Consider the following 25,544-nt stretch of genomic DNA (forward strand, 5'->3'; position numbering starts at 1 on the left):
AATGCATGGATCAGTAGAACCAGCACACTTACAATGCATGGATCAATAGAACCAGTACACTTACAATGCATGGATCAATAGAACCAGTACACTTACAATGCATGGATCAATAGAACCAGTACACTTACAATGCATGGATCAGTAGAACCAGTACACTCACAATGCAGGGATCCATAGAATAGAACCAGTACTAAGTGATACTGGCAGGAACCACCAATATTAGCAAAAAATCCAAAAACGTAACCAGAAAGTGTTCTTTTTGAATTAAGGAATCAGTGAATTAGGACCGGCTCACAAAAACACTGACTGATATAGATACTCACTGTGTGTCACTGCTTTCATTACGATCATCAGCAGCTACAAGAAATAAATACAATTTAAGTCAAAAATCAGTCAAGACACTGGTCAACATAGGTGTGCACCTTAGTAGCATAAACAAAACAAATATAACATCATATGCAAAGCCAGTAAAGTGTCCTAGATGTATGAACCAAGAAGCTATTCCACTATTACCTAGTAATGTTGCATCCTGGCTTTCTAGTGGATAAAAGCTACCATCCTCATCATTCTGGGGACCATGCAAATCAACATGGGCATTCAATTGTTCTGTTTTTTCCACAAAACCATTATGCCCAGTGAAGTATTCATTTTTCTTGCCATAAAGTGGTTCTTCTCTCAATGGCTCACGTTCTTGATACCGTCTTTCAGATATTTCTTCTGGTTTTCCCACAAAACCATCTCGTCCAGTGAAATATTCATTTCTTTTATAGACAGTCTCATCTGCTGGCAAACTAAAACTGTTTCCAAATAATCCGTACTTTGAACTGTTATACTCATTACAATCATTTCTTTCTACATACTGATGTTTTCCAGTATCATGATGATCTGTCTCTGTGTAGTCCCTTTCTGCAACATTCCTTTCTTTATCAGAATTTTTATTAAAGCTAGTAGAGAGATCTCTCGTGTTGCTTGGTCTTTGATGATTGGAGGAGACATTGTCATCTGAAATAAAAAGAACTTGAATTACATTCTGTAGAAGATCAGTAACCTTAAGGTAGCATTCCCACTTTTTCCCATTTTGTAGTTCATGAGAAAGCTTATCCTACAGATCCTGAAATTGAATTTAGAAGCATTTCCTCAAATAAAGTGATGCAGACATGACCTAGATACAAAAATGAAAATTGTGATTTGGTGATTCTTCATCATGACCTTGTTTCTGTCAACTACAGGTTAGCTTTGGTGTTATGTGGTTGTTGATAAAGGGTGATTTTCTATTCACTGTGTATGCATGAGTGGTACAGACCGAAATTGAACAATTTGATTATGTTGAAATGCCAAGCTTTCAGAGTGGAATATGACATTGAGATACACTTACTCTAGCAAAATTGACCAACATCAAATGTGTATAGCATATTATTAGAAGGGTTGGGTCATTGCGCCACGTCCTGCTCAATATGGGACTCATAGCAACATAGACAATGTGTGTAAAATACAATGTTTGTTTACAAGAAATAATGTTGTGATTGTCAAATCCCACATGATGTTTTGACGCCACGACAAGGTTTTGACTTTTGTTTGTTAGGTTTTTACATTCAACTTCACACATAATGTGGGATCTCGCAAATGGTCTATTTATTGAAGTTTGAAAAGCTTAAATTATTAAATTATCAAATTATTGAAGCTAAAATTAAAACTGTCATGTTATCAGTGCTGAACCACAAGTTCAGAGCAAAGAGTAATTAATACCTTTCATCAGCTCAGAATATATACCACTAAGTTGAAGTAGAGTATCAGCAGATGAAACTCTGCTATAGGATTGTACTGGTTCCTGGTAACTATAAGATGATCTCTCTGATCTAGTCTCAGTAGAGCCTGTATACATAGAATGTCATTATTACACAGACTACACATGCATGTCATGTATCGTGTTCTCCTCTGATACACAGGCAGGGTATAAATAGACACCACCTCATTGTGCCACTCTTTCTACATCATCAAATAACAGACTCCCAATCTCTATCTGCATTCATGTGAAGACGATGAGATCTATGATTAATACGACCATCACCTAATGCCCATTTCAAGATCAAGATTAAGACAATAAAGTGTACACTCTCATTCCTATGAGACAAAGCAGATTTAACGGTGGAGAATTACTTACCATTTTCTTCAGGTATTGTAGACAATGCAATGTTGTCATCTGAATATGGAGATGCTGTTGACTGATAATTGTTGTCATTGATAGTGTGTTCTGATAGTAAGCTGATATCACTCAGTCTGCCTGAACTTAGTATACTAGCATTAGTAGACATATACGGTGGCTGAATAGATAAAAACAAAACATTAGCATTAAGAGAGTATGGGTAAAGTTTCTGACAATATGAAATATGATTGGATAATATTCAATCTATTCACTCATGAATAAAGCAAAGTTTTCTATATATAAAAATGTTATTTATACCAGTGCATGGTAATTAAGTAACTTGAATAGGCTGAATTGTAATATAATTGTGGTGCAATCTTATATTACCTTTCTGACTACTGATTGGCTACCAGTTCCTAACAATGATAGTGCTTCATTGCAATGTGACTGCATCAGTGTCTGTAAGCTTGCAACTAACTCGGATCTAGAAATCAAAAGTAAATAAACATGAACACTGGAAATATACAAGTCAATGTATTTTATAGTAACAGATGGAATACTGAATTACCGGTAGTAATATAATAGTGAACATGTATTTCACATTTCCTCACCTGTGAAGCTCCGACTTCTGAGCTTTCTTTTCTAGGTCTGCAATTACTCGTCTGTTTTCTTCCAAACTATGACAGAGGTATAGCAAATACATGTATATAGCAGATGTAACATTTGGCATTCACAAAATGTAATAATCATGAACTGCAAATAACTCTCAAAGTTGTAGCATCTAACAATCAGCCATTTTTAACAGCTCAAAATATAAAACTGCACTGTAAAAATATTGGTTGTCACAAAATATATGCACATGTAATCTAATGCAGTACTTGATCTGAAGAGTAAAGTTGGAACAAGCAGCCTGTCGGCTGAGATAGCTCCGCTGTTAGCAATGCACATATCAAATAAGAACTGAAGATATCATTAGAAAATGAACAATATGTATAGTATCAAAGTAACCAGACTTGCTGTTTTCAACAAGAACTCAAAATTATCACTTTTTACCAAAAATGACAAAAATAATCATCAAAATTAGATAATTGAAGATATCACCACAGAATTAACAAATCTGAAAAAGGTCCACATGTAGTACCTGTATATGTAATATAAAAGCAATCGGACATGTGGTTTTCAACAAGAAGTCGAAAATATAACTTTTTACCAAAAATGACAAAAATATTCGCCATAATTAGAGAATTGAAGATATCGTCATGAAATGAACAAACCTAAGAAAGGTCTACCCAAGGTACATATACACCAAGTATCAAAGCATTCAGGTTTGTAGTTCTCAAGAAGAAGTCGAAAAAGTAAAACATTGACACAGACGATGGCGGAGACGAACAATCACTCATATGATAAAAGTCGACAGCAGAGCTAATAAAAAGAGTGAAAAAACTCCCACCTGTCTTCATAATCTTGTGTCATGATTTTTAACTTTGCATCTTTCTTAGTGAATTCTAACTGTGCGTCAGTTCTCTGTTGCTCTAATTCCATTTGATGGCTTTCATTGATGTCTTGTACTTGTCTTCTATGAGATTCTCTGATCTCTGCCTCCTTCTCACTCATTTTCTGATGAATCTCAGACACTTTATCTGCAATCTGTAAAAAAACCAAGTAAGTGTGAATAACGATGTCATCTATTGAAAGCTAAAACACAAGAAGGGTAATATGTGCTGCTAATACATGTTTAGATAAACATTAGACTGTAATACTCATTTATTACTACTGTAAAATGACTAATTTTCACTGGGTTTAAATTTCACTGCTTTGCCATTTCAGGCATATTCTTTGGATTTTAAATTCACGGTTTTATCATTTAAATAATGTGTTCTATGCTAAATTTTACATATTCACTGGGTTTTAATTTAGCGCATTTTCCAGTCAGCGAAATAAGCCAAATTAAAACCCAGTGAATAATTAACCCCTTTACAGTATAATAACACTGGGTAATAGTCTTTATTTTACCTTGATAAACTCCCAGGCAATATTGTCTTCCAACCAGAGAATCAAGCAATAATAAAATAATACAAATACCGAAAATTTGATGAACAAAATATATAATAATTTTGAAAATACAAAAACTTAAACAAGCTCTAAAGTTTCATCCCACTATATTTACAAATGTTACTAAATGTTTGTACTTCATGTTACGTTATGTACAACCTTCTTTTACAGAAGTTCAGGTAATTCTTTAAAGAACATATAAAGTTTGGTGCTAATCCTGATTTCACGTTATACAATAGTTTCTGAAAATATGACTTTTTTATGAAATTGGAGCAACTTCAGTGAAATAAACAATTCTTACATTAGTGTCCTAAAATTAGTATCAAATTAGTGTGAACAAATCTTGCCTGAAATCTGACCAACTTTGTCTCTATTATTGAATATATACATTTTATTTTCTAAACACTTTGTTGTAACACAGTCTACAGTATAATTTAACCTTTTAACAACATTGTTTAATAATTTGCCAGCTACATGATATGTATGATGGTTAAATTATCTGCATACATCACTTGTATGTTCACTTGTACCGGGGTAACTACTGACAACTACAAATCAAACTGTCCATATACAATATTTAGTGAATTTCTTACTTTTATCTCTAACTCAACTTTGTGTTGAGATTCCATTTTAGTCCGATTTGCTTCATGTTTAGCTTCCAGTAAACTGATTTCCATTTTCATGTTTTCCTGCAAGTAACACATTTTGAAATTGAACAAGTAAGTGACATGCCTACTTTCATTATAAGATATATCACATGATTTACTATGTATGTACAAAGTGTGATAGGATTGTATGTGTACATGTGTCACATGATGTACTATGTATGGACAAAGTGTGATAGGATTGTATGTGTACATGTGTCACATGATGTACTATGTATGTACAAAGTGTGATAGGATTGTATGTGTACATGTGTCACATGATGTACTATGTATGTACAAAGTGTGATAGGATTGTATGTGCACATGTGTCACATACACAAACAGTTCAGATATGTCAGAGATGTGTCATTTGGAACAGTATTGTTAAACAAAAAATGGTTACTGGTAATAAGAATAATAGTACTGGTAATATGATATTAGTGATGACACTTCTCCAATGATTGACCCTGATTAGGAGGCAAAATATGAAAATAGATAACTTACTTTGTCAGTCCTAATGGTGTCTAATTCCATTTTTACACTATCCAACTCTGTCTGCACTGATCTTAGTACCCTCTGTGCATCCTGTGAACATCGCGTTTCTTTCTCTAATTTCCTCTAAAAATTAAAACAACAACATTTTATACTATGTACAATACCATGTTATATTGAAATCACAAGACCTAAACTACATGACTGTATATACAGATATAAGCCATTGGATGCTCTCAATCTATTTAGCATGCTTTGATTCTTACCTTGTACTCATCCATGGCATTAAAATGTTCTTTACTGGCTCTGTTTAGTTTTCCCTGTAGTTCATGTTCCATGGCTTGCCAGTGTATACGATCCTGCAATGTGAAAATATTCAATGGTGTGAGATTTTCTTTAAAGCGTGGTAGTCGTTTCACCGCGCATGTGCGACATTTGTGTTGATAAACATAAATCATAAATCCATAACCAATGCGTTCTTCTAATGGCAATCACAAGTATGAGGTTTGACCTGGGCCGCAACTTGCACTGAATACCACCAGTGACTCATTTGATACCTTCCAATCACCTAAAAATTACCTAATTGAAGCTTGGAAATGTCTCAGTTTGTACTCGCTGATCTGCGCAACAGTCAAAGTCGTCATCTTTGCTTATATGAGACCTATATATCTCACTCATATGTGGCATGGCGACTACCGCCCTTTAATTCTAACAAACATATAAATTGCAATACTACAATGTATTTTTATGGTCAGTGGAATAGTTATCCTCGCAATCATATGGATCATCAGTCAACACTGTGACAGTCAATAATACCAATATATGTATAAAATTTTGATCATATTTGTGATTTTTAGAAATATTACTGTTTAGTACCTTTTCCATCATTTTCTGCAACTCATCAACTTCTTTCTCCATTCTCTTGTTCTTTTTAACAGCCTCAGTTCTCTCCACTTCAAGTTTCTCAACTCTTTTCCTCTCACTTTCTAGAATTTTCAATGTCTCAGCGCGTTCTTTAGATTGTTTTGATATCTTAAACAAAAACCAAAAATGACTATGAAATATATGCTGAAAAAATGTTGTCCGACTGCAATGAGCAATACCACTATATGTCTCTGAGTAAAATGGTAATTTAACAGAGGAAATATACTTGATTGCCATGAATTTGGAAAGGCAGATGGAAAGGGCAAAATAGTCCTTTCCTAAAGTTAAATATGTATGTGGACTTAGATATGGTAAGAACTCTACACTGTACATGTATGTAGATTTAGATATGGTAAGAACTCTATACTGTACATGTATGTAGATTTAGATATGGTAAGAACTCTACACTGTACATGTATGTAGATTTAGATATGGTAAGAACTCTATACTGTACATGTATGTAGATTTAGATATGGTAAGAACTCTATACTGTACATGTATGTAGATTTAGATATGGTAAGAACTCTATACTGTACATGTATGTAGATTTAGATATGGTAAGAACTCTATACTGTACATGTATGTAGATTTAGATATGGTAAGAACTCTATACTGTACATGTACATGTATGTAGATTTAGATATGGTAAGAACTATATACTGTACATGTATGTAGATTTAGGTATGGTAAGAACTCTACTGTACATGTATGTAGATTTAGATATGGTAAGAACTCTATACTGTACATGTATGTAGATTTAGATATGGTAAGACCTCTATACTGTACATGTATGTAGATTTAGATACATGTATGGTAAGAACTCTATACTGTACATGTATGTAGATTTAGATATGGTAAGACCTCTATACTGTACATGTGTGTAGATTTACATATGGTAAGAACTCTATACTGTACATGTATGTAGATTTAGATATGGTAAGAACTCTATACTGTACATGTATGTAGATTTAGATATGGTAAGAACTCTATACTGTACATGTATGTAGATTTACATATGGTAAGAACTCTATACTGTACATGTATGTAGATTTACATATGGTGAGAACTCTATACTGTACATGTATGTAGATTTAGATATGGTGAGAATTCTATACTGTACACGTATGTAGATTTAGATATGGTGAGAACTCTATACTGTACATGTATGTAGATTTACATATGGTAAGAACTCTATACTGTACATGTATGTAGATTTAGATATGGTGAGAACTCTATACATGTACATGTATGTAGATTTACATATGGTAAGAACTCTATACTGTACATGTATGTAGATTTACATATGGTAAGAACTCTATACTGTACATGTATGTAGATTTACATATGGTAAGAACTCTATACTGTACATGTATGTAGATTTACATATGGTAAGAACTCCATATTGTAAATGTATGTAGATTTAGATATGGTAAGAGCTCTATACTGTACATGTATGTAGATTTACACATGGTAAGAACTCTATACTGTACATGTATGTAGATTTACATATGGTAAGAACTCTATACTGTACATGTATGTAGATTTAGATATGGTAAGAACTGTATACTGTACATGTATGTAGATTTAGATATGGTAAGAACTCTATACTGTACATGTATGTAGATTTAGATATGGTGAGAACTCTATACTGTACATGTATGTAGATTTAGATATGGTAAGAACTCTATACTGTACATGTATGTAGATTTAGATATGGTAAGAACTATATACTGTACATGTATGTAGATTTACATATGGTAAGAACTCTATACTGTACATGTATGTAGATTTACATATGGTAAGAACTCTATACTGTACATGTATGTAGATTTACATATGGTAAAAACTCTATACTGTACATGTATGTAGATTTAGATATGGTAAGAACTCTATACTGTACATGTACAATGTATGTAGATTTAGATATGGTAAGAACTATATACTGTACATGTATGTAGATTTACATATGGTAAGAACTCTATACTGTACATGTATGTAGATTTACATATGGTAAGAACTCTATACTGTACATGTAATGATGTATGTAGATTTAGATATGGTAAGAACTCTATACTGTACATGTATGTAGATTTAGATATGGTAAGAACTCTATACTGTGCATGTATGTAAATTTAGATATGGTAAGAACTCTATACTGTACATGTATGTAGATTTAGATATGGTAAGAACTCTATACTGTACATGTATGTAGATTTAGATATGGTAAGAACTCTATACTGTACATGTATGTAGATTTAGATATGGTAAGAACTCTATACTGTGCATGTATGTAAATTTAGATATGGTAAGAACTCTATACTGTACATGTATGTAGATTTAGATATGGTAAGAACTCTATACTGTACATGTACATGTATGTAGATTTAGATATGGTAAGAACTCTATACTGTACATGTATGTAGATTTAGATATGGTACGAACTCTATACTGCACATGTATGTAGATTTAGATATGGTAAGAACTCTATACTGTACATATATGTAGATTTAGATATGGTAAGAACTCTATACTGTACACGTATGTAGATTTAGATATGGTAAGAACTCTATACTGTACATGTATGTGGATTTAGATATGGTAAGAACTCTATACTGCACACGTATGTAGATTTAGATATGGTAAGAACTCTATACTGTGCATGTATGTAAATTTAGATATGGTAAGAACTCTATACTGTACACGTATGTAGATTTAGATATGGTAAGAACTCTATACTGTACATGTATGTAGATTTAGATGTGGTAAGAACTCTATACTGTACATGTATGTAGATTTAGATATGGTAAGAACTCTATACTGTACATGTATGTGAATTTAGATATGGTACGAACTCTATACTGTACATGTATGTGGATTTAGATATGGTAAGAACTCTATACTGTACATGTACAATGTATGTAGATTTAGATATGGTAAGAACTCTATACTGTGCATGTATGTAAATTTAGATATGGTAAGAACTCTATACTGTACACGTATGTAGATTTAGATATGGTAAGAACTCTATACTGTACATGTATGTGGATTTAGATATGGTAAGAACTCTATACTGTACATGTATGTGGATTTAGATATGGTAAGAACTCTATACTGTACATGTATGTAGATTTAGATATGGTAAGAACTCTATACTGTACATGTATGTAGATTTAGATATGGTAAGAACTCTATACTGTACCTGTCTGTCTTTCTCAGACTCAGCTTTTGTAGCTCTTAACTGTTCCTTAGCAAGCTGTTCTACAGCCTGGGCTAGCTCTGTTTCTAACTTTCTCAGCATCTGAAAAATAAATCAGAGAGATAAAATAAAACGTTTAAAACAACTACACATCTCCTGAAAGACAGACTTTCAAAATTATTTGCTTATTACTGATATGTAATCATATTATAACATGTTTTTCATAATATTCTGGTATATTTTGATAAATAGGTGTTTTCTGTTTAGCCAACAAATAATTTGACTGTGATATTCAAGAACAGGACACACAGGCAGTACAAAAACTGAACTTTGCTCTGTTTCAACTTTCCTTTTACTCACCATAATCAGTATCAACTTTAGAAATTGTTAATGAAATAACAGCTTTTGCCTGCAATTTTCAAAACACTGGAAAGACCTAAGAGACAACATACCGTTTGTTGTTTGTTATTTGTTTTCTCAACAGATTCTCTTTCTTCTTTAAGTTTCTCCATAAACATACTTTTTTCGGATTCATGTTTCTTCCAACCCTCCACAACTCTTGCCAATGTCTGATGTTAGAAAACATTCAAATCATACTTGTTATTATGGTATTTACATTTAAAGTAGCACACTTGACAAAGTTTACATACAATACACAAATAAATATGGTTCTGAAAACAAGTTTTGAGTTTAATCTCTCTGACACAATGTATTTTTCAGCAAACAAATATTACAGTATGTAATATACTTATTGAGTAGTGCACTCAAGTGAATTGTTCTACTGCCCATAGTTAGATCATACCATACATACACATCTGTACAAAACTGTAATGATTATAAAAGACATAATAGTGTTTACAAAATATACCAATAACAATTCACAAAAATCAATGATTGTTTGATGACTGGAACATTCAAAGATGATAGTAATGAAAATGATATATGACATGTGGCAATAGAGGCTTATATTTGTGTGCATTGATTTGTGTCATGTTGTAGAACCAACAACCCATCTCTTATCACACTTATTAGAGGCTAATATTTGTGTGCATTGATTTGTGTCATGTTGTAGAACCAATAACCCATCTCTTATCATACTTATTAGAGGCTAATATTTGTGTGCATTGATTTGTGCCATGTTGTAGAACCAATAACCCATCTTTTATCATACTTATTAGAGGCTAATATTTGTGTGCATTGATTTGTGTCATGTTGTAGAACCAATAACCCATCTTTTATCATACTTATTAGAGGCTAATATTTGTGTGCATTGATTTGTGTCATGTTGTAGAACCAATAACCCATCTCTTATCATACTTATTAGAGGCTAATATTTGTGTGCATTGATTTGTGTCATGTTGTAGAACCAATAACCCATCTCTTATCATACTTATTAGAGGCTAATATTTGTGTGCATTGATTTGTGCCATGTTGTAGAACCAATAACCCATCTCTTATCACACTTATTAGAGGCTAATATTTGTGTGCATTGATTTGTGCCATGTTGTAGAACCAATAACCCATCTCTTATCACACTTATTAGAGGCTAATATTTGCGTGCATTGATTTGTGCCATGTTGTAGAACCAATAACCCATCTCTTATCATACTTATTAGAGGCTAATATTTGTGTGCATTGATTTGTGCCATGTTGTAGAACCAATAACCCATCTCTTATCACACTTATTAGAGGCTAATATTTGTGTGCATTGATTTGTGCCATGTTGTAGAACCAATAACCCATCTCTTATCATACTTATTAGAGGCTAATATTTGTGTGCATTGATTTGTGCCATGTTGTAGAACCAATAACCCATCTCTTATCACACTTATTAGAGGCTAATATTTGTGTGCATTGATTTGTGCCATGTTGTAGAACCAATAACCCATCTCTTATCATACTTATTAGAGGCTAATATTTGTGTGCATTGATTTGTGCCATGTTGTAGAACCAATAACCCATCTCTTATCACACTTATTAGAGGCTAATATTTGTGTGCATTGATTTGTGCCATGTTGTAGAACCAATAACCCATCTCTTATCATACTTATTAGAGGCTAATATTTGTGTGCATTGATTTGTGCCATGTTGTAGAACCAATAACCCATCTCTTATCATACTTATTAGAGGCTAATATTTGTGTGCATTGATTTGTGTCATGTTGTAGAACCAATAACCCATCTCTTATCATACTTATTAGAGGCTAATATTTGTGTGCATTGATTTGTGTCATGTTGTAGAACCAATAACCCATCTCTTATCATACTTATTAGAGGCTAATATTTGTGTGCATTGATTTGTGTCATGTTGTAGAACCAATAACCCATCTTTTATCATACTTATTAGAGGCTAATATTTGTGTGCATTGATTTGTGTCATGTTGTAGAACCAATAACCCATCTCTTATCATACTTATTAGAGGCTAATATTTGTGTGCATTGATTTGTGTCATGTTGTAGAACCAATAACCCATCTCTTATCATACTTATTAGAGGCTAATATTTGTGTGCATTGATTTGTGCCATGTTGTAGAACCAATAACCCATCTCTTATCACACTTATTAGAGGCTAATATTTGTGTGCATTGATTTGTGCCATGTTGTAGAACCAATAACCCATCTCTTATCACACTTATTAGAGGCTAATATTTGTGTGCATTGATTTGTGCCATGTTGTAGAACCAATAACCCATCTCTTATCATACTTATTAGAGGCTAATATTTGTGTGCATTGATTTGTGCCATGTTGTAGAACCAATAACCCATCTCTTATCACACTTATTAGAGGCTAATATTTGTGTGCATTGATTTGTGCCATGTTGTAGAACCAATAACCCATCTCTTATCATACTTATTAGAGGCTAATATTTGTGTGCATTGATTTGTGCCATGTTGTAGAACCAATAACCCATCTCTTATCACACTTATTAGAGGCTAATATTTGTGTGCATTGATTTGTGCCATGTTGTAGAACCAATAACCCATCTCTTATCACACTTATTAGAGGCTAATATTTGTGTGCATTGATTTGTGTCATGTTGTAGAATCAATAGCCCATCTCTTATCACACTTATTAGAGGCTAATATTTGTGTGCATTGATTTGTGCCATGTTGTAGAACCAATAACCCATCTCTTATCACACTTATTAGAGGCTAATATTTGTGTGCATTGATTTGTGCCATGTTGTAGAACCAATAACCCATCTCTTATCACACTTATTAGAGGCTAATATTTGTGTGCATTGATTTGTGCCATGTTGTAGAACCAATAACCCATCTTTTATCATACTTATTAGAGGCTAATATTTGTGTGCATTGATTTGTGCCATGTTGTAGAACCAATAACCCATCTCTTATCACACTTATTAGAGGCTAATATTTGTGTGCATTGATTTGTGTCATGTTGTAGAACCAATAACCCATCTTTTATCATACTTATTAGAGGCTAATATTTGTGTGCATTGATTTGTGTCATGTTGTAGAACCAATAACCCATCTCTTATCATACTTATTAGAGGCTAATATTTGAGTGCATTGATTTGTGTCATGTTGTAGAACCAATAACCCATCTCTTATCATACTTATTAGAGGCTAATATTTGTGTGCATTGATTTGTGTCATGTTGTAGAACCAATAACCCATCTCTTATCATACTTATTAGAGGCTAATATTTGTGTGCATTGATTTGTGCCATGTTGTAGAACCAATAACCCATCTCTTATCACACTTATTAGAGGCTAATATTTGTGTGCATTGATTTGTGCCATGTTGTAGAACCAATAACCCATCTTTTATCATACTTATTAGAGGCTAATATTTGTGTGCATTGATTTGTGCCATGTTGTAGAACCAATAACCCATCTCTTATCATACTTATTAGAGGCTAATATTTGTGTGCATTGATTTGTGTCATGTTGTAGAACCAATAACCCATCTCTTATCATACTTATTAGAGGCTAATATTTGTGTGCATTGATTTGTGCCATGTTGTAGAACCAATAACCCATCTCTTATCACACTTATTAGAGGCTAATATTTGTGTGCATTGATTTGTGCCATGTTGTAGAACCAATAACCCATCTCTTATCACACTTATTAGAGGCTAATATTTGTGTGCATTGATTTGTGTCATGTTGTAGAACCAATAACCCATCTCTTATCATACTTATTAGAGGCTAATATTTGTGTGCATTAATTTGTGTCATGTTGTAGAACCAATAACCCATCTCTTATCACACTTATTAGAGACTAATATTTGTGTGCATTGATTTGTGCCATGTTGTAGAACTAATAACCCATCTCTTATCACACTTATTAGAGGCTGATATTTGTGTGCATTGATTTGTGCCATGTTGTAGAACCAATAACCCATCTCTTATCATACTTATTAGAGGCTAATATTTGTGTGCATTGATTTGTGCCATGTTGTAGAACTAATAACCCATCTCTTATCACACTTATTAGAGGCTGATATTTGTGTGCATTGATTTGTGCCATGTTGTAGAACCAATAACCCATCTCTTATCATACTTATTAGAGGCTAATATTTGTGTGCATTGATTTGTGCCATGTTGTAGAACCAATAACCCATCTCTTATCATACTTATTAGAGGCTAATATTTGTGTGCATTGATTTGTGCCATGTTGTAGAACCAATAACCCATCTCTTATCACACTTATTAGAGGCTAATATTTGTGTGCATTGATTTGTGCCATGTTGTAGAACCAATAACCCATCTTTTATCATACTTATTAGAGGCTAATATTTGTGTGCATTGATTTGTGCCATGTTGTAGAACCAATAACCCATCTCTTATCACACTTATTAGAGACTAATATTTGTGTGCATTGATTTGTGTCATGTTGTAGAACCAATAACCCATCTTTTATCATACTTATTAGAGGCTAATATTTGTGTGCATTGATTTGTGTCATGTTGTAGAACCAATAACCCATCTCTTATCATACTTATTAGAGGCTAATATTTGTGTGCATTGATTTGTGTCATGTTGTAGAACCAATAACCCATCTCTTATCATACTTATTAGAGGCTAATATTTGTGTGCATTGATTTGTGTCATGTTGTAGAACCAATAACCCATCTCTTATCATACTTATTAGAGGCTAATATTTGTGTGCATTGATTTGTGCCATGTTGTAGAACCAATAACCCATCTCTTATCACACTTATTAGAGGCTAATATTTGTGTGCATTGATTTGTGCCATGTTGTAGAACCAATAACCCATCTTTTATCATACTTATTAGAGGCTAATATTTGTGTGCATTGATTTGTGCCATGTTGTAGAACCAATAACCCATCTCTTATCATACTTATTAGAGGCTAATATTTGTGTGCATTGATTTGTGTCATGTTGTAGAACCAATAACCCATCTCTTATCATACTTATTAGAGGCTAATATTTGTGTGCATTGATTTGTGCCATGTTGTAGAACCAATAACCCATCTCTTATCACACTTATTAGAGGCTAATATTTGTGTGCATTGATTTGTGCCATGTTGTAGAACCAATAACCCATCTCTTATCACACTTATTAGAGGCTAATATTTGTGTGCATTGATTTGTGTCATGTTGTAGAACCAATAACCCATCTCTTATCATACTTATTAGAGGCTAATATTTGTGTGCATTAATTTGTGTCATGTTGTAGAACCAATAACCCATCTCTTATCACACTTATTAGAGGCTAATATTTGTGTGCATTGATTTGTGCCATGTTGTAGAACTAATAACCCATCTCTTATCACACTTATTAGAGGCTGATATTTGTGTGCATTGATTTGTGCCATGTTGTAGAACCAATAACCCATCTCTTATCATACTTATTAGAGGCTAATATTTGTGTGCATTGATTTGTGCCATGTTGTAGAACTAATAACCCATCTCTTATCACACTTATTAGAGGCTGATATTTGTGTGCATTGATTTGTGCCATGTTGTAGAACCAATAACCCATCTCTTATCATACTTATTAGAGGCTAATATTTGTGTGCATTGATTTGTGCCATGTTGTAGAACCAATAACCCATCTCTTATCATACTTATTAGAGGCTAATATTTGTGTGCATTGATTTGTGCCATGTTGTAGAACCAATAACCCATCTCTTATCATACTTATTAGAGGCTAATATTTGTGTGCATTGATTTGTGCCATGTTGTAGAACTAATAACCCATCTCTTATCACACTTATTAGAGGCTGATATTTGTGTGCATTGATTTGTGCCATGTTGTAGAACCAATAACCCATCTCTTATCATACTTATTAGAGGCTAATATTTGTGTGCATTGATTTGTGCCATGTTGTAGAACCAATAACCCATCTCTTATCATACTTATTAGAGGCTAATATTTGTGTGCATTGATTTGTGTCATGTTGTAGAACCAATAACCCATCTCTTATCATACTTATTAGAGGCTAATATTTGTGTGCATTGATTTGTGTCATGTTGTAGAACCAATAACCCATCTCTTATCATACTTATTAGAGGCTAATATTTGTGTGCATTGATTTGTGCCATGTTGTAGAATCAATAACCCATCTCTTATCATACTTATTAGAGGCTAATATTTGTGTGCATTGATTTGTGCCATGTTGTAGAATCAATAACCCATCTCTTATCATACTTATTAGAGGCTAATATTTGTGTGCATTGATTTGTGCCATGTTGTAGAACCAATAACCCATCTCTTATCATACTTATTAGAGGCTAATATTTGTGTGCATTGATTTGTGCCATGTTGTAGAATCAATAACCCATCTCTTATCATACTTATTAGAGGCTAATATTTGTGTGCATTGATTTGTGCCATGTTGTAGAACCAATAACCCATCTCTTATCATACTTATTAGAGGCTAATATTTGTGTGCATTGATTTGTGTCATGTTGTAGAACCAATAACCCATCTCTTATCATACTTATTAGAGGCTAATATTTGTGTGCATTGATTTGTGCCATGTTGTAGAACCAATAACCCATCTTTTATCATACTTATTAGAGGCTAATATTTGTGTGCATTGATTTGTGCCATGTTGTAGAACCAATAACCCATCTCTTATCACACTTATTAGAGGCTAATACAATGTATTTGTGTGCATTGATTTGTGCCATGTTGTAAAACCAATAACCCATCTCTTATCATACTTATTAGAGGCTAATACAATGTATTTGTGTGCATTGATTTGTGCCATGTTGTAAAACCAATAACCCATCTCTTATCACACTTATTAGAGGCTAATACAATGTATTTGTGTGCATTGATTTGTGCCATGTTGTAAAACCAATAACCCATCTCTTATCATTCAGTTATCTAAACAGAAAATAACATGAATTAACCATTTGAACATAATAAATAAATCACAAACCAAGATGCACATTAAAATGTACACGATGAAGTGGAGATGTGCTTACCTTGTCAAGTTGTTCTATCATGATATCTTTCTTTCTATCAGTAGACACAGCCACTGCTAACTGCTGTTGTGATTCTAATAATTTACTTTGAAGCTGCTGAATTTGCTTTTCACAGTGCTGTCAATTATTGTAAAACACAGAGAAATGTCATGAGAATGAGAGCAAACAGATTAAGGGTCAGTGTGCCATACATGCTATGTTTACACAACAGCATTTTATCAGAGCCCCATGATTTGAGCCAGCAAAAATGGCCATGAATACGTAATTGACTCAAGCCGGCTCAAGCCAAGTTTTGCTCTAATAAACCTGCAGGGTTAAACTCTGATAGGATTAGGCTCTGACATGGCTCTGACCGTTTGAACGCAATGGTCCCATTGATCGGACCAAAATCACGCCCTCAATCGTCTTCGTATTTCAATTATGGTGAAGACAACATCAATTGTAATTTCAAAGAGGTACAAGTCTTAATATCTATTTGGCAGAGTAACGAAATACTGTGATGATTGATAGCTCAATGGGAAACAGGAAAATGATGTATGAAAAATTATGTAACAAAACTTGAAAGAATGGCTGAACAGATCCAATGGAAATTGAAGATTCTTAATTTGTTAAGACATCAAAGATAAAAATCGTAGAAGTGGTCACGGAACGGCGACATGTTTCTTCTAGGTTCAGGTTAACAATTGTTACACAAATCACAACAGTTAAACAATTAAAAGACGGTAAATTGTCATGATAATAACTTAAGCGAATTGGCTGTAACACATCTAAGCGTATATTAGTTGCTGCGTATCCTGTTTATTCGAGATACCTACACCAGTGCATTGTCTCAGACTCATGACTGTTTCTTTTTTCTCTCAGCTCAACAGGATAATACTCTGACATGCATTATGCAATATAAAAAAACAGAATTGTTTTCATACTAAATAATTGAGACGCTGTTTCGTTCGGCTCTGAAACAACTTGATTGACTTAGGGCGGATCTTGGCTCTCATTTGGCCCGACCTGGTAAAAGCATTAGAGATAATCTCCTCTTAATCAGTGGGAGGAGCAGTAGTTCGGCTCAGCGTAGCAATTAACAATTAAATATGGGTAAAGATTTTATGTATAATTTTTCTCAAAATAATTGATAATAATTCAGCAACATACATTGTACATGTATACAAAATTTTTGAACCAACCTTTCTTCTGTATTTTTCTCTTTCCACACTTTCCCTGAGTAGTTGATTTTCAGTATATAGTGTAGTATCTGTCACTTTAGATGACACAGTGGCAGCAGCTGAACTAGAATGGTTACACAGCTGGGAGGAGAGACTTAATCCACTGTCATAACCAATATTACGGACAGGGGAAATATCTTGATATGGCATAGCACTAAAACATAAATAGAAAACCAATCAATATGTAACACGTAAAATTTAAAAACATGTATCGTATTTGCTTTATTGGAAGTGCTTAATGGTATGTAAATAAAACACAAAAAGATCAGTATGATGTACTGTGATTAAAACAAAAATAAAGCAGAGAAAGTAAAAGTCAAACTAGTGTTCTTTACATGTATGCTTTATGTCTGAGCATAACCTTAGTAAAAGTATTGGTTTATCCACAGTCCCTATAGAGTCCTTATAGAAGGACTGTGGCCTACCAAAGATTGTAGTACTTATTACCGGTACATACAATATGTTTTGTATTGTATTTTCAACAATTTCATTGGTTTTTAGGTTCACAGATTCGGTAGCAAAACAATGAGTTCTATTGTTATTGTTCATGTCATGTCCAGTTAGATTTAATTTAGTGAATTTTAGTTGTCAGCGAAAATAGCAAAATTAAAAAACCAAAGAACAATTAATGCATTTACAGTAATACCCTGCACAATTGTCTATGGTGTTATTTACATAGCGTAGTTTTTATGCAAAGAATAATTTCCCTCATTTTTGTTTATCCAATAGAACCTTTCTATGCATCCACTGCATTCTGTGATGGCACTGGTTAGAAATATGTTTGACTGACACGCACAGGATAAGATCTTTATAACATACCTCTGCACTGTACATAGACATCAAAGTAGCATAATTTATGGCACTTTACACATGGTATTGATAAAGTGGGTGTGAATTACTTACGTGATCAGAACGTCAGTTTTCACACTATCAAATGAGTCTTCTTTATGATGACTTGGGTCCATGATCTGACTAGCTGACATCAAATCATGTACACTGTCGGAGGTATGATCAAAATTGTCTCGATCTGTTAAAACATATTTAAGTGCGATGCATTTCATTACGAGAATCATAATATGAATTACATTGTACAAGCTCTCATATGTATGTCATTGGATGATGGAATGTTCATAGTATAATACACAAGTTCACAGAGACGACTATGGATTGTTGTTTCAATGATGAACATTGAGCAAAGCATCTCCAGTTATATGGTCCTCCTCTGTCTTTGACCCAAGACCTGACTGGCTGAATTTCTTTGAGTTTAACAACTGCAGCCATCATTAAAATACCATAGTCCAGAAAGGAAAATTTTATGAAAAGCATTGTCTTCGTTTGAAACTGAACATAATTTTTTAGTATTTTTATTGGTGATTAATTAATAAACAGTTAAAAAAATCTTTGCAAAAAAAAGCAGCAGCTTAGTGTATATAATTTCAGTAAGGATAATTATTGAGAAAGTTGGACATAAATCGCATGACATAGTTCATTGGTCTATTATGTAAAATCATGAAGCTATTATTTCATGGCATTATGTAATAGCATTCTTTTGTGCGTTAAAGTGATGTATTTTGAGAAACTTAAATATTTTTCAAAAATCATTATTTTTAGGACAATTCCATAGAGCACAAAGAAAAATTGCATTTTTTGACATCATTAAAATCCAGGTATTTTAAAATAATTGAGGACATTAAAAAGTACCCCATCATTCATATATATATAATTTTTTCAGCCTATGTCACCTGCCTACAATTTGATATATTGCATTTCTCTGCCATAGGAACCTATGGTAAAAGCATTATATATGTAATACATGTACTGCCACTAAAATACAACCCTCATTTTCCTGAAAATTAAGCTAGTGTCTCAACTTTGTCAATATCCTTATATTGCTTGAAAATACAATTTATTGAAAAATGAATAAATTCTGGGTATTTGCATTTATGAGTAGGCTTCCACCTTAAAACTACCAGTATTTAAATCAAGGGATTTGATATCTGACATACAGTACTATACCGTACTAGTGTGAACACATGAGATAAAGTAAAAATGTTATACAAAGCTTTAAGTGAATTCCCTTTCTCACCTGGAACAGATTCTTTTCCTAGTTTCAACATACTACTCAGATGATTCCTAACATTTTCCATGTCCTTGATATCACTGGAACTAACTGCAGCATAGTCCTGTGTGAAGGTAAAATTAAAGTAACTATCTTGACTAGGTTGTGCTGGGGTCTCAGAAACATTGCTTTGTGTTATGACCAATCAGCTAAATAAGACAATATGTTGAACATGTACGTGTTCATTATTATTGTACCGGTTAATCAAGAATGGTTATGACCAACATAATTTTTATTATTTTGTTATTCTTTGTAATGCATTTTGCCTATTTTCCAAACCAAAATGGCTTCCAAAGTAGAGTTTCGCAGAGGGTCATATTACAGGGCATAAACTTCATGAAGTCATCAAAAGCAATTGCCATGATATTTTGGAATATACATGTATATTTTTATAGTGAAAGGTATTCCATCAAATAAATGACAAAATATAAATTGGGGGTACCAGAACTCATTTTGCAATTTCCCTATTGTGCACCACAGGAATAAAAAAGTGTTGTTTTATAGGAGTATTCAGCTTAATGAGGTAGCAATTTATACCAACTTGGGGATATATCATGTAAATTTATAGCCAGGATTTGCAAATATTGTGGAAAAAATATAAAACACCCTATTTCACTGCTTTTCAAAATATCTGAATGTTATTTGGTTTCCCATTTGATTGTGTGTTCAAATTTCTTTTGCTAAAACATGGATTCACAAAGATAGGAGTATTCAGCTTAATGAGGTAGCAATTTATACCAACTTGGGGATATATCATGTAAATTTATAGCCAGGATTTGCAAATATTGTGGAAAAAATATAAAACACCCTATTTCACTGCTTTTCAAAATATCTGAATGTTATTTGGTTTCCCATTTGATTGTGTGTTCAAATTTCTTTTGCTAAAACATGGATTCACAAAGATTCACTTCTGGTACAAACTACTGTGAGCCAGTTATTCATTCAAAATAACGCATAATTCCGGCAAATCCTGTTTTTTTTTTCTCGAAATGCTTGCAAATTCAGACCATAAATATTTTAATTTACATGTATATAAGTTATTTCAAAATATAGCTTTCTGAATGTGCTCTGAGTGCATTCTTAAAATCAACAAACCATTTTGTCTAAATATTTGACCCACAAGCATTATTTGGCATACTTTTAGTGATACATGTACGGTATGTACAAAATACAACTCTGATTATTATCATTTGTCGAAAAGGAAGAAAAACGTTCTATAAATATGAATATTTTTGAATTTCAACAATGTGAAATGTGTGTTGAGAAAACAGAACATTAGATTATTACCTGATGATAATCTACGATAACATCTCTCAGTATAGAAATATAAATGATAAATCATAATAAATAACCCTACCTTTATTAAGCCATCCATCATCTGAGTATGAATGCAATAATACAATATAGATATAAAACATAATACTTATTAGAATAGGCACGCAACAACATTTTATCAGAGCCCAACAGTGCGGGACATCAAAAGTGATAATGTAAACATGTTTAGCTCCAACAAACCTTGACGCTATACCAGCTTGCTTCTACAACAAATGAGCCGAACTTCAAACCATGTAATTGTTTGACCACAAGCATAAATACAAAACAGATAATCTCCTGTTATTTTGTGAGAGAAACAATAGTTTGGCTCTGATAAAATGTGTGTAAACCTAGAAGTAATGAACAATTTGTATGACTTTATACAAATATACAATATACATGTACATTCACATTTGGCAAGTAACATTGACATATGGAAGTCACCTGATACTACAAGACAACTGATACATTTCTATACAATGTAAATGTATCTGCATATAAGTGATACAGTAAATAATGATTGAATTATATAACTATCTCACCTTTGTACTGTTGTCTTGATTACTGGTTTTATAGTCAGTGCCAAGTGAAGACAAAACGGCAGATCCCATATTATTCAAACTTGGCAAGCTACCTGAAAGGCCATACATGTATCGAGGTCTATGCGTTGATGATTTACAACTTGCGTATTTCTCTCGCCATGAACTTGGACGGAACTCTTTTGGAGCAGGTTCAAGCTGATTGCTGTCTTTTATAGAGGTGTCACTCGGCTTCTGAGGAGAGTTCTTTGTTTCACTTAATCTAGGTGGTGGTAAACCACTTTTTATTCTGGGAGATGGAGTATGGCGAACAGTTGATACAGTTTTGTCGCTAGATACATCAGACTCTAATACTTTCTTGGCATGTTTCAGCTTTTCCGGACTTCTAATATCTTCCTTGCCAAAATTCTTTCCTTGGAACGAATGTTCAATAACATCTGTTTTTTCATTAGGATCCAATCCTAGACTTGACCCTGATGTTAGAAACACCCCATGGCTTTGAGTAAAAAGTTGCCTACTAACTGGAGACCGTTCTTTAGAGCTTTCACTCATGGTATCCCCAATGTCATCACTCAGGCCAACTGTCGTCAGAGAAGTTAATGACTTTGCTTTTCTTGAATCTTCCAACTCTTTACTTTCTTGTAAAGAGGCCATCAGTCTATGTGTGATATCACTAGCAAGATCTCTACAAAATGGAGTAGAAGGTAATGACTTTGCATACTTGTTATCAATACCTGACACAGGGTAATCTTTAGGGGAGGAATGTCGATGTTTTGATGACAAGGATGAACTTGAAGTTCCTGACTTCATTGTATCATGCATCTCAAAGCTAGGACTCCTTCCACCAGTACCCACATAGTCTGACTTCTGAGACCAACTTCTGCGACTATCCAAAATTGGTGATGGACTTCCTTTTTCCAGGTGATTCAGTTTGAGAGGACTTGAATCTCTGGATTTCTCGGGTGAACTTGTCAAACTACTGATGAGTGGCTCAATACCACTCAACAATTCATCTGTATCAATGCTAGAGCTGGTCATTTTATATCTGCAATAACAATATTTTTACAATTCAATATTCCAAGTACAGAATATTGAATACCTACTGGTACTCAAATGCAATCTGAAAAATATAAATACAAATCATGGTTCCAAAGAAGGAAATATAATACGATAAAATATAGTCAAACAAAATCTTTGCAGTTGACAAAGTTACTACAAGAATATTGGAAATAAATTTATATTTTAGTAATAACACATCCAAAAACATCAGAGGGTTTAGAATGGTAAATAACATATATTTGTAAGACTAAAATAACAAAACTAACTAAATAAAAGTAAAAAAATTAATAGGACAAAATAGAAAAACAAAATAGAGGTAAAGTATAAAATACTGAAACTGAAATTGCATGGAAAAGACATTGGTTCTTTCATGAGTATTTATATAATTAAGTGATTCCATTGCAATAATAATAATATATGCTATTGACCTATCCCTGTGTAACTGAGCACATTGTGAACAGTTATAAAAAGACATACAAGAGTGAACTTAAAGAAATAGTTTATTCCTGGAGACAACATCTAACAACTTCCTATTACTAAAATTAATTATTTAAATAATTTAATTATTTCATACACATATATTTGCTGTAATAAATTATATAATAAAAATGATTCAGTGATAGTTGGTGGATTTAAAAGAAGCAAAACAAAACAAAAAAACAGTAACCACTACGGTACTATATTTTCTGCATCAGAAGTACATTTTCTATAGCAGTGCATGTTAGCTCAAAATAGTGATTTGGTTATTTTTCAATGATAGCTAATGTACTAAATTAAAACATTGCAAATATTGAAATTTAACAACAGAATATACTGTTTCATTCACAAATCAGTGGTTTTAAAACCTACATTTAATAAATACATTGTATTTGTACATCATCAAATCTGCTAAAATTAAACCAGTTTATATCTCCCTTTCTGGGATAAAACTTTTTTCTTCTTGCCTCCTGAAAATCATTATCCAGTGGTAACACAGTTATTCAAATTATGCATACAACCACAGGGGAAGTACCACATCAATGAAATAATGAGGTGTTTTATAGTTTGGTAAATGAATTGCATGCATCTTTACAATGATGGCTGGCAACAGATGGTGATTATGTGCTTTGTCAATGAAGAGTGTACAGTAATGGAATATTTGATATCAGGGAGTAAATACACAAACTGTATAAATCACAATGATGTAACAGGATTAGACAAACATAATTACAAATCATTGTTATGACATGTATGCGTTTAATTTATATATGGGATGCAATTTGTTTTCAGTGATAAAAACATGGAAATAGAGATTTGTGTTTATAAGTGAATCATGATGGTACTTGCACAAACGATTTGAGTGTTTTTACTGACACATTTCATATATGCCACAAGTATAATTTAAAATATAATCTTGAAAATCCCCAGTTTATGTGATTATGGTTGGACGGATATAATTAATAAAGAACTTCACTGCATGTCACCCACTACAAGCAGATTAACTATGTAACATTTAATAATGAAAACAGCATATTTTAATAAACGCCAAGTTAGCCAATATAATTCGTATGAACCTATCCGGACATGTTTTTTCACAGTCCGGGATAGAGGGGCTGTGCTTTGATGTAGCATGCCTCTGCACTCACGACTACTCTACAACAACTCCCCGATGCCAAGAAAAAAGAGATCATAAAAATGTTGTAGTTTTTTGTGTTTTTTTTTAACAATGCAGTATATCAGAAAGTACTGAATAATGCTGAGATGAGTTTAACAGATTTCAGGTTTGATATTCCTGTAGGTGTACGCGTGTCCCGGCATGACAGTGGGTATACACGGTGACTGCTAACACTAATAGTTACAAGTCGTAACATGCAGATATTGAATAAATTCAGTTTTAAAAACAAATCAAAATGTGTGGAATACTAGAAGAAAAGTCCGAGAATATTAAAAATAGTAGTTAATGTCAAATGGTATTTAGATGCGATAGTAAAACGCATGCATGTAATGCGTATATCATGTAATGCATGTATGTACACAGCTGAGCAAATCAAAACAAAGTTACCGACTGAGAGAGAGCGTTCGCTTATATCCATCGATAGTCAGAAGCAGGGAACAAACGCGTAACGATAAACTGGACGAAGCAATAACTGACAACGTTGATTGTCACATCCAAGTAAAACTATATTGGAACAGTTAGTAACAGCACAGATCCTTACCTTTACTTACTCGCAGCATGTATTTCAACAAAATGCTTCTAAATGAATGAACACATCAACAAACCCACCAAATTTTAAACAGGCAATTCCTACGCGCATGTGTAGACAATAATTAAAATAACGAGGCTCTGACCTGGGTCAAGTCTACTTTTGCACAGGGGTCAAACAGCAGATTGTATTAGTCCGCAGCAAGTTCAATCAATACTATGACTCAGG

The 25,544-nt window shown here is 33.2% G+C and overlaps 2 protein-coding genes and 1 long non-coding RNA gene across 3 annotated transcripts in view; all 3 read right to left on the reverse strand.

The window, feature by feature from the left end:
* Window positions 1–846, reverse strand: part of LOC102808847 (uncharacterized) — a 70,840-nt gene extending 69,994 nt beyond the window's left edge. The window contains exons 1-3 of the mRNA XM_085497937.1: window positions 819–846; window positions 514–780; window positions 324–357 (exon numbers count right to left, since the gene is read on the reverse strand). Coding sequence (XP_085354063.1) covers window positions 324–357; window positions 514–780; window positions 819–846 — 329 coding nt within the window. The remainder of the gene's footprint in view (window positions 1–323; window positions 358–513; window positions 781–818) is intronic.
* LOC146750893 (uncharacterized) lies at window positions 668–2,232 on the reverse strand. The gene is made up of 2 exons (XR_014930065.1): window positions 2,162–2,232; window positions 668–1,002 (listed from the first exon to the last, which is right to left on the reverse strand). It is a non-coding gene; the product is annotated as an uncharacterized LOC146750893 (long non-coding RNA).
* Window positions 2,233–2,521: 289 nt separating this feature from the next.
* LOC102807328 (centrobin-like) lies at window positions 2,522–25,418 on the reverse strand. Its single transcript, XM_085497943.1, has 16 exons — window positions 25,329–25,418; window positions 22,078–23,119; window positions 21,579–21,599; window positions 20,189–20,285; window positions 19,006–19,129; window positions 18,064–18,256; window positions 16,883–16,999; window positions 9,904–10,020; window positions 9,455–9,553; window positions 6,208–6,363; window positions 5,598–5,690; window positions 5,344–5,457; window positions 4,789–4,884; window positions 3,594–3,790; window positions 2,755–2,820; window positions 2,522–2,627 (listed from the first exon to the last, which is right to left on the reverse strand). The coding sequence occupies exons 2-16, from the start codon at window positions 23,110–23,112 to the stop codon at window positions 2,522–2,524; spliced, it is 2,631 nt and encodes an 876-aa protein (XP_085354069.1). The 5' UTR covers window positions 23,113–23,119; window positions 25,329–25,418.
* Between the last annotated feature and the right edge of the window lie 126 nt (window positions 25,419–25,544).

This window comes from Saccoglossus kowalevskii, chromosome 1 (assembly GCF_978046115.1).
Source record: "Saccoglossus kowalevskii chromosome 1, keSacKowa6.1, whole genome shotgun sequence".
NCBI lineage: Eukaryota > Metazoa > Hemichordata > Enteropneusta > Harrimaniidae > Saccoglossus > Saccoglossus kowalevskii.

What these genes read in the sequence shown, in the direction of transcription:
- LOC102807328 (XM_085497943.1), bottom strand. Translation starts at nt 23,112, where the DNA reads ATGACCAGCTCTAGCATTGATACAGATGAATTGTTGAGTGGTATTGAG. An exon ending in TGCAGAAAATGATGGAAAAG is followed by an intron (nt 5,691 to 6,207) that starts GTACTAAACAGT and finishes TTCACATTGCAG; the next exon opens with GATCGTATACACTGGCAAGC. An exon ending in ACACCATTAGGACTGACAAA is followed by an intron (nt 4,885 to 5,343) that starts GTAAGTTATCTA and finishes TGTTACTTGCAG; the next exon opens with GAAAACATGAAAATGGAAAT.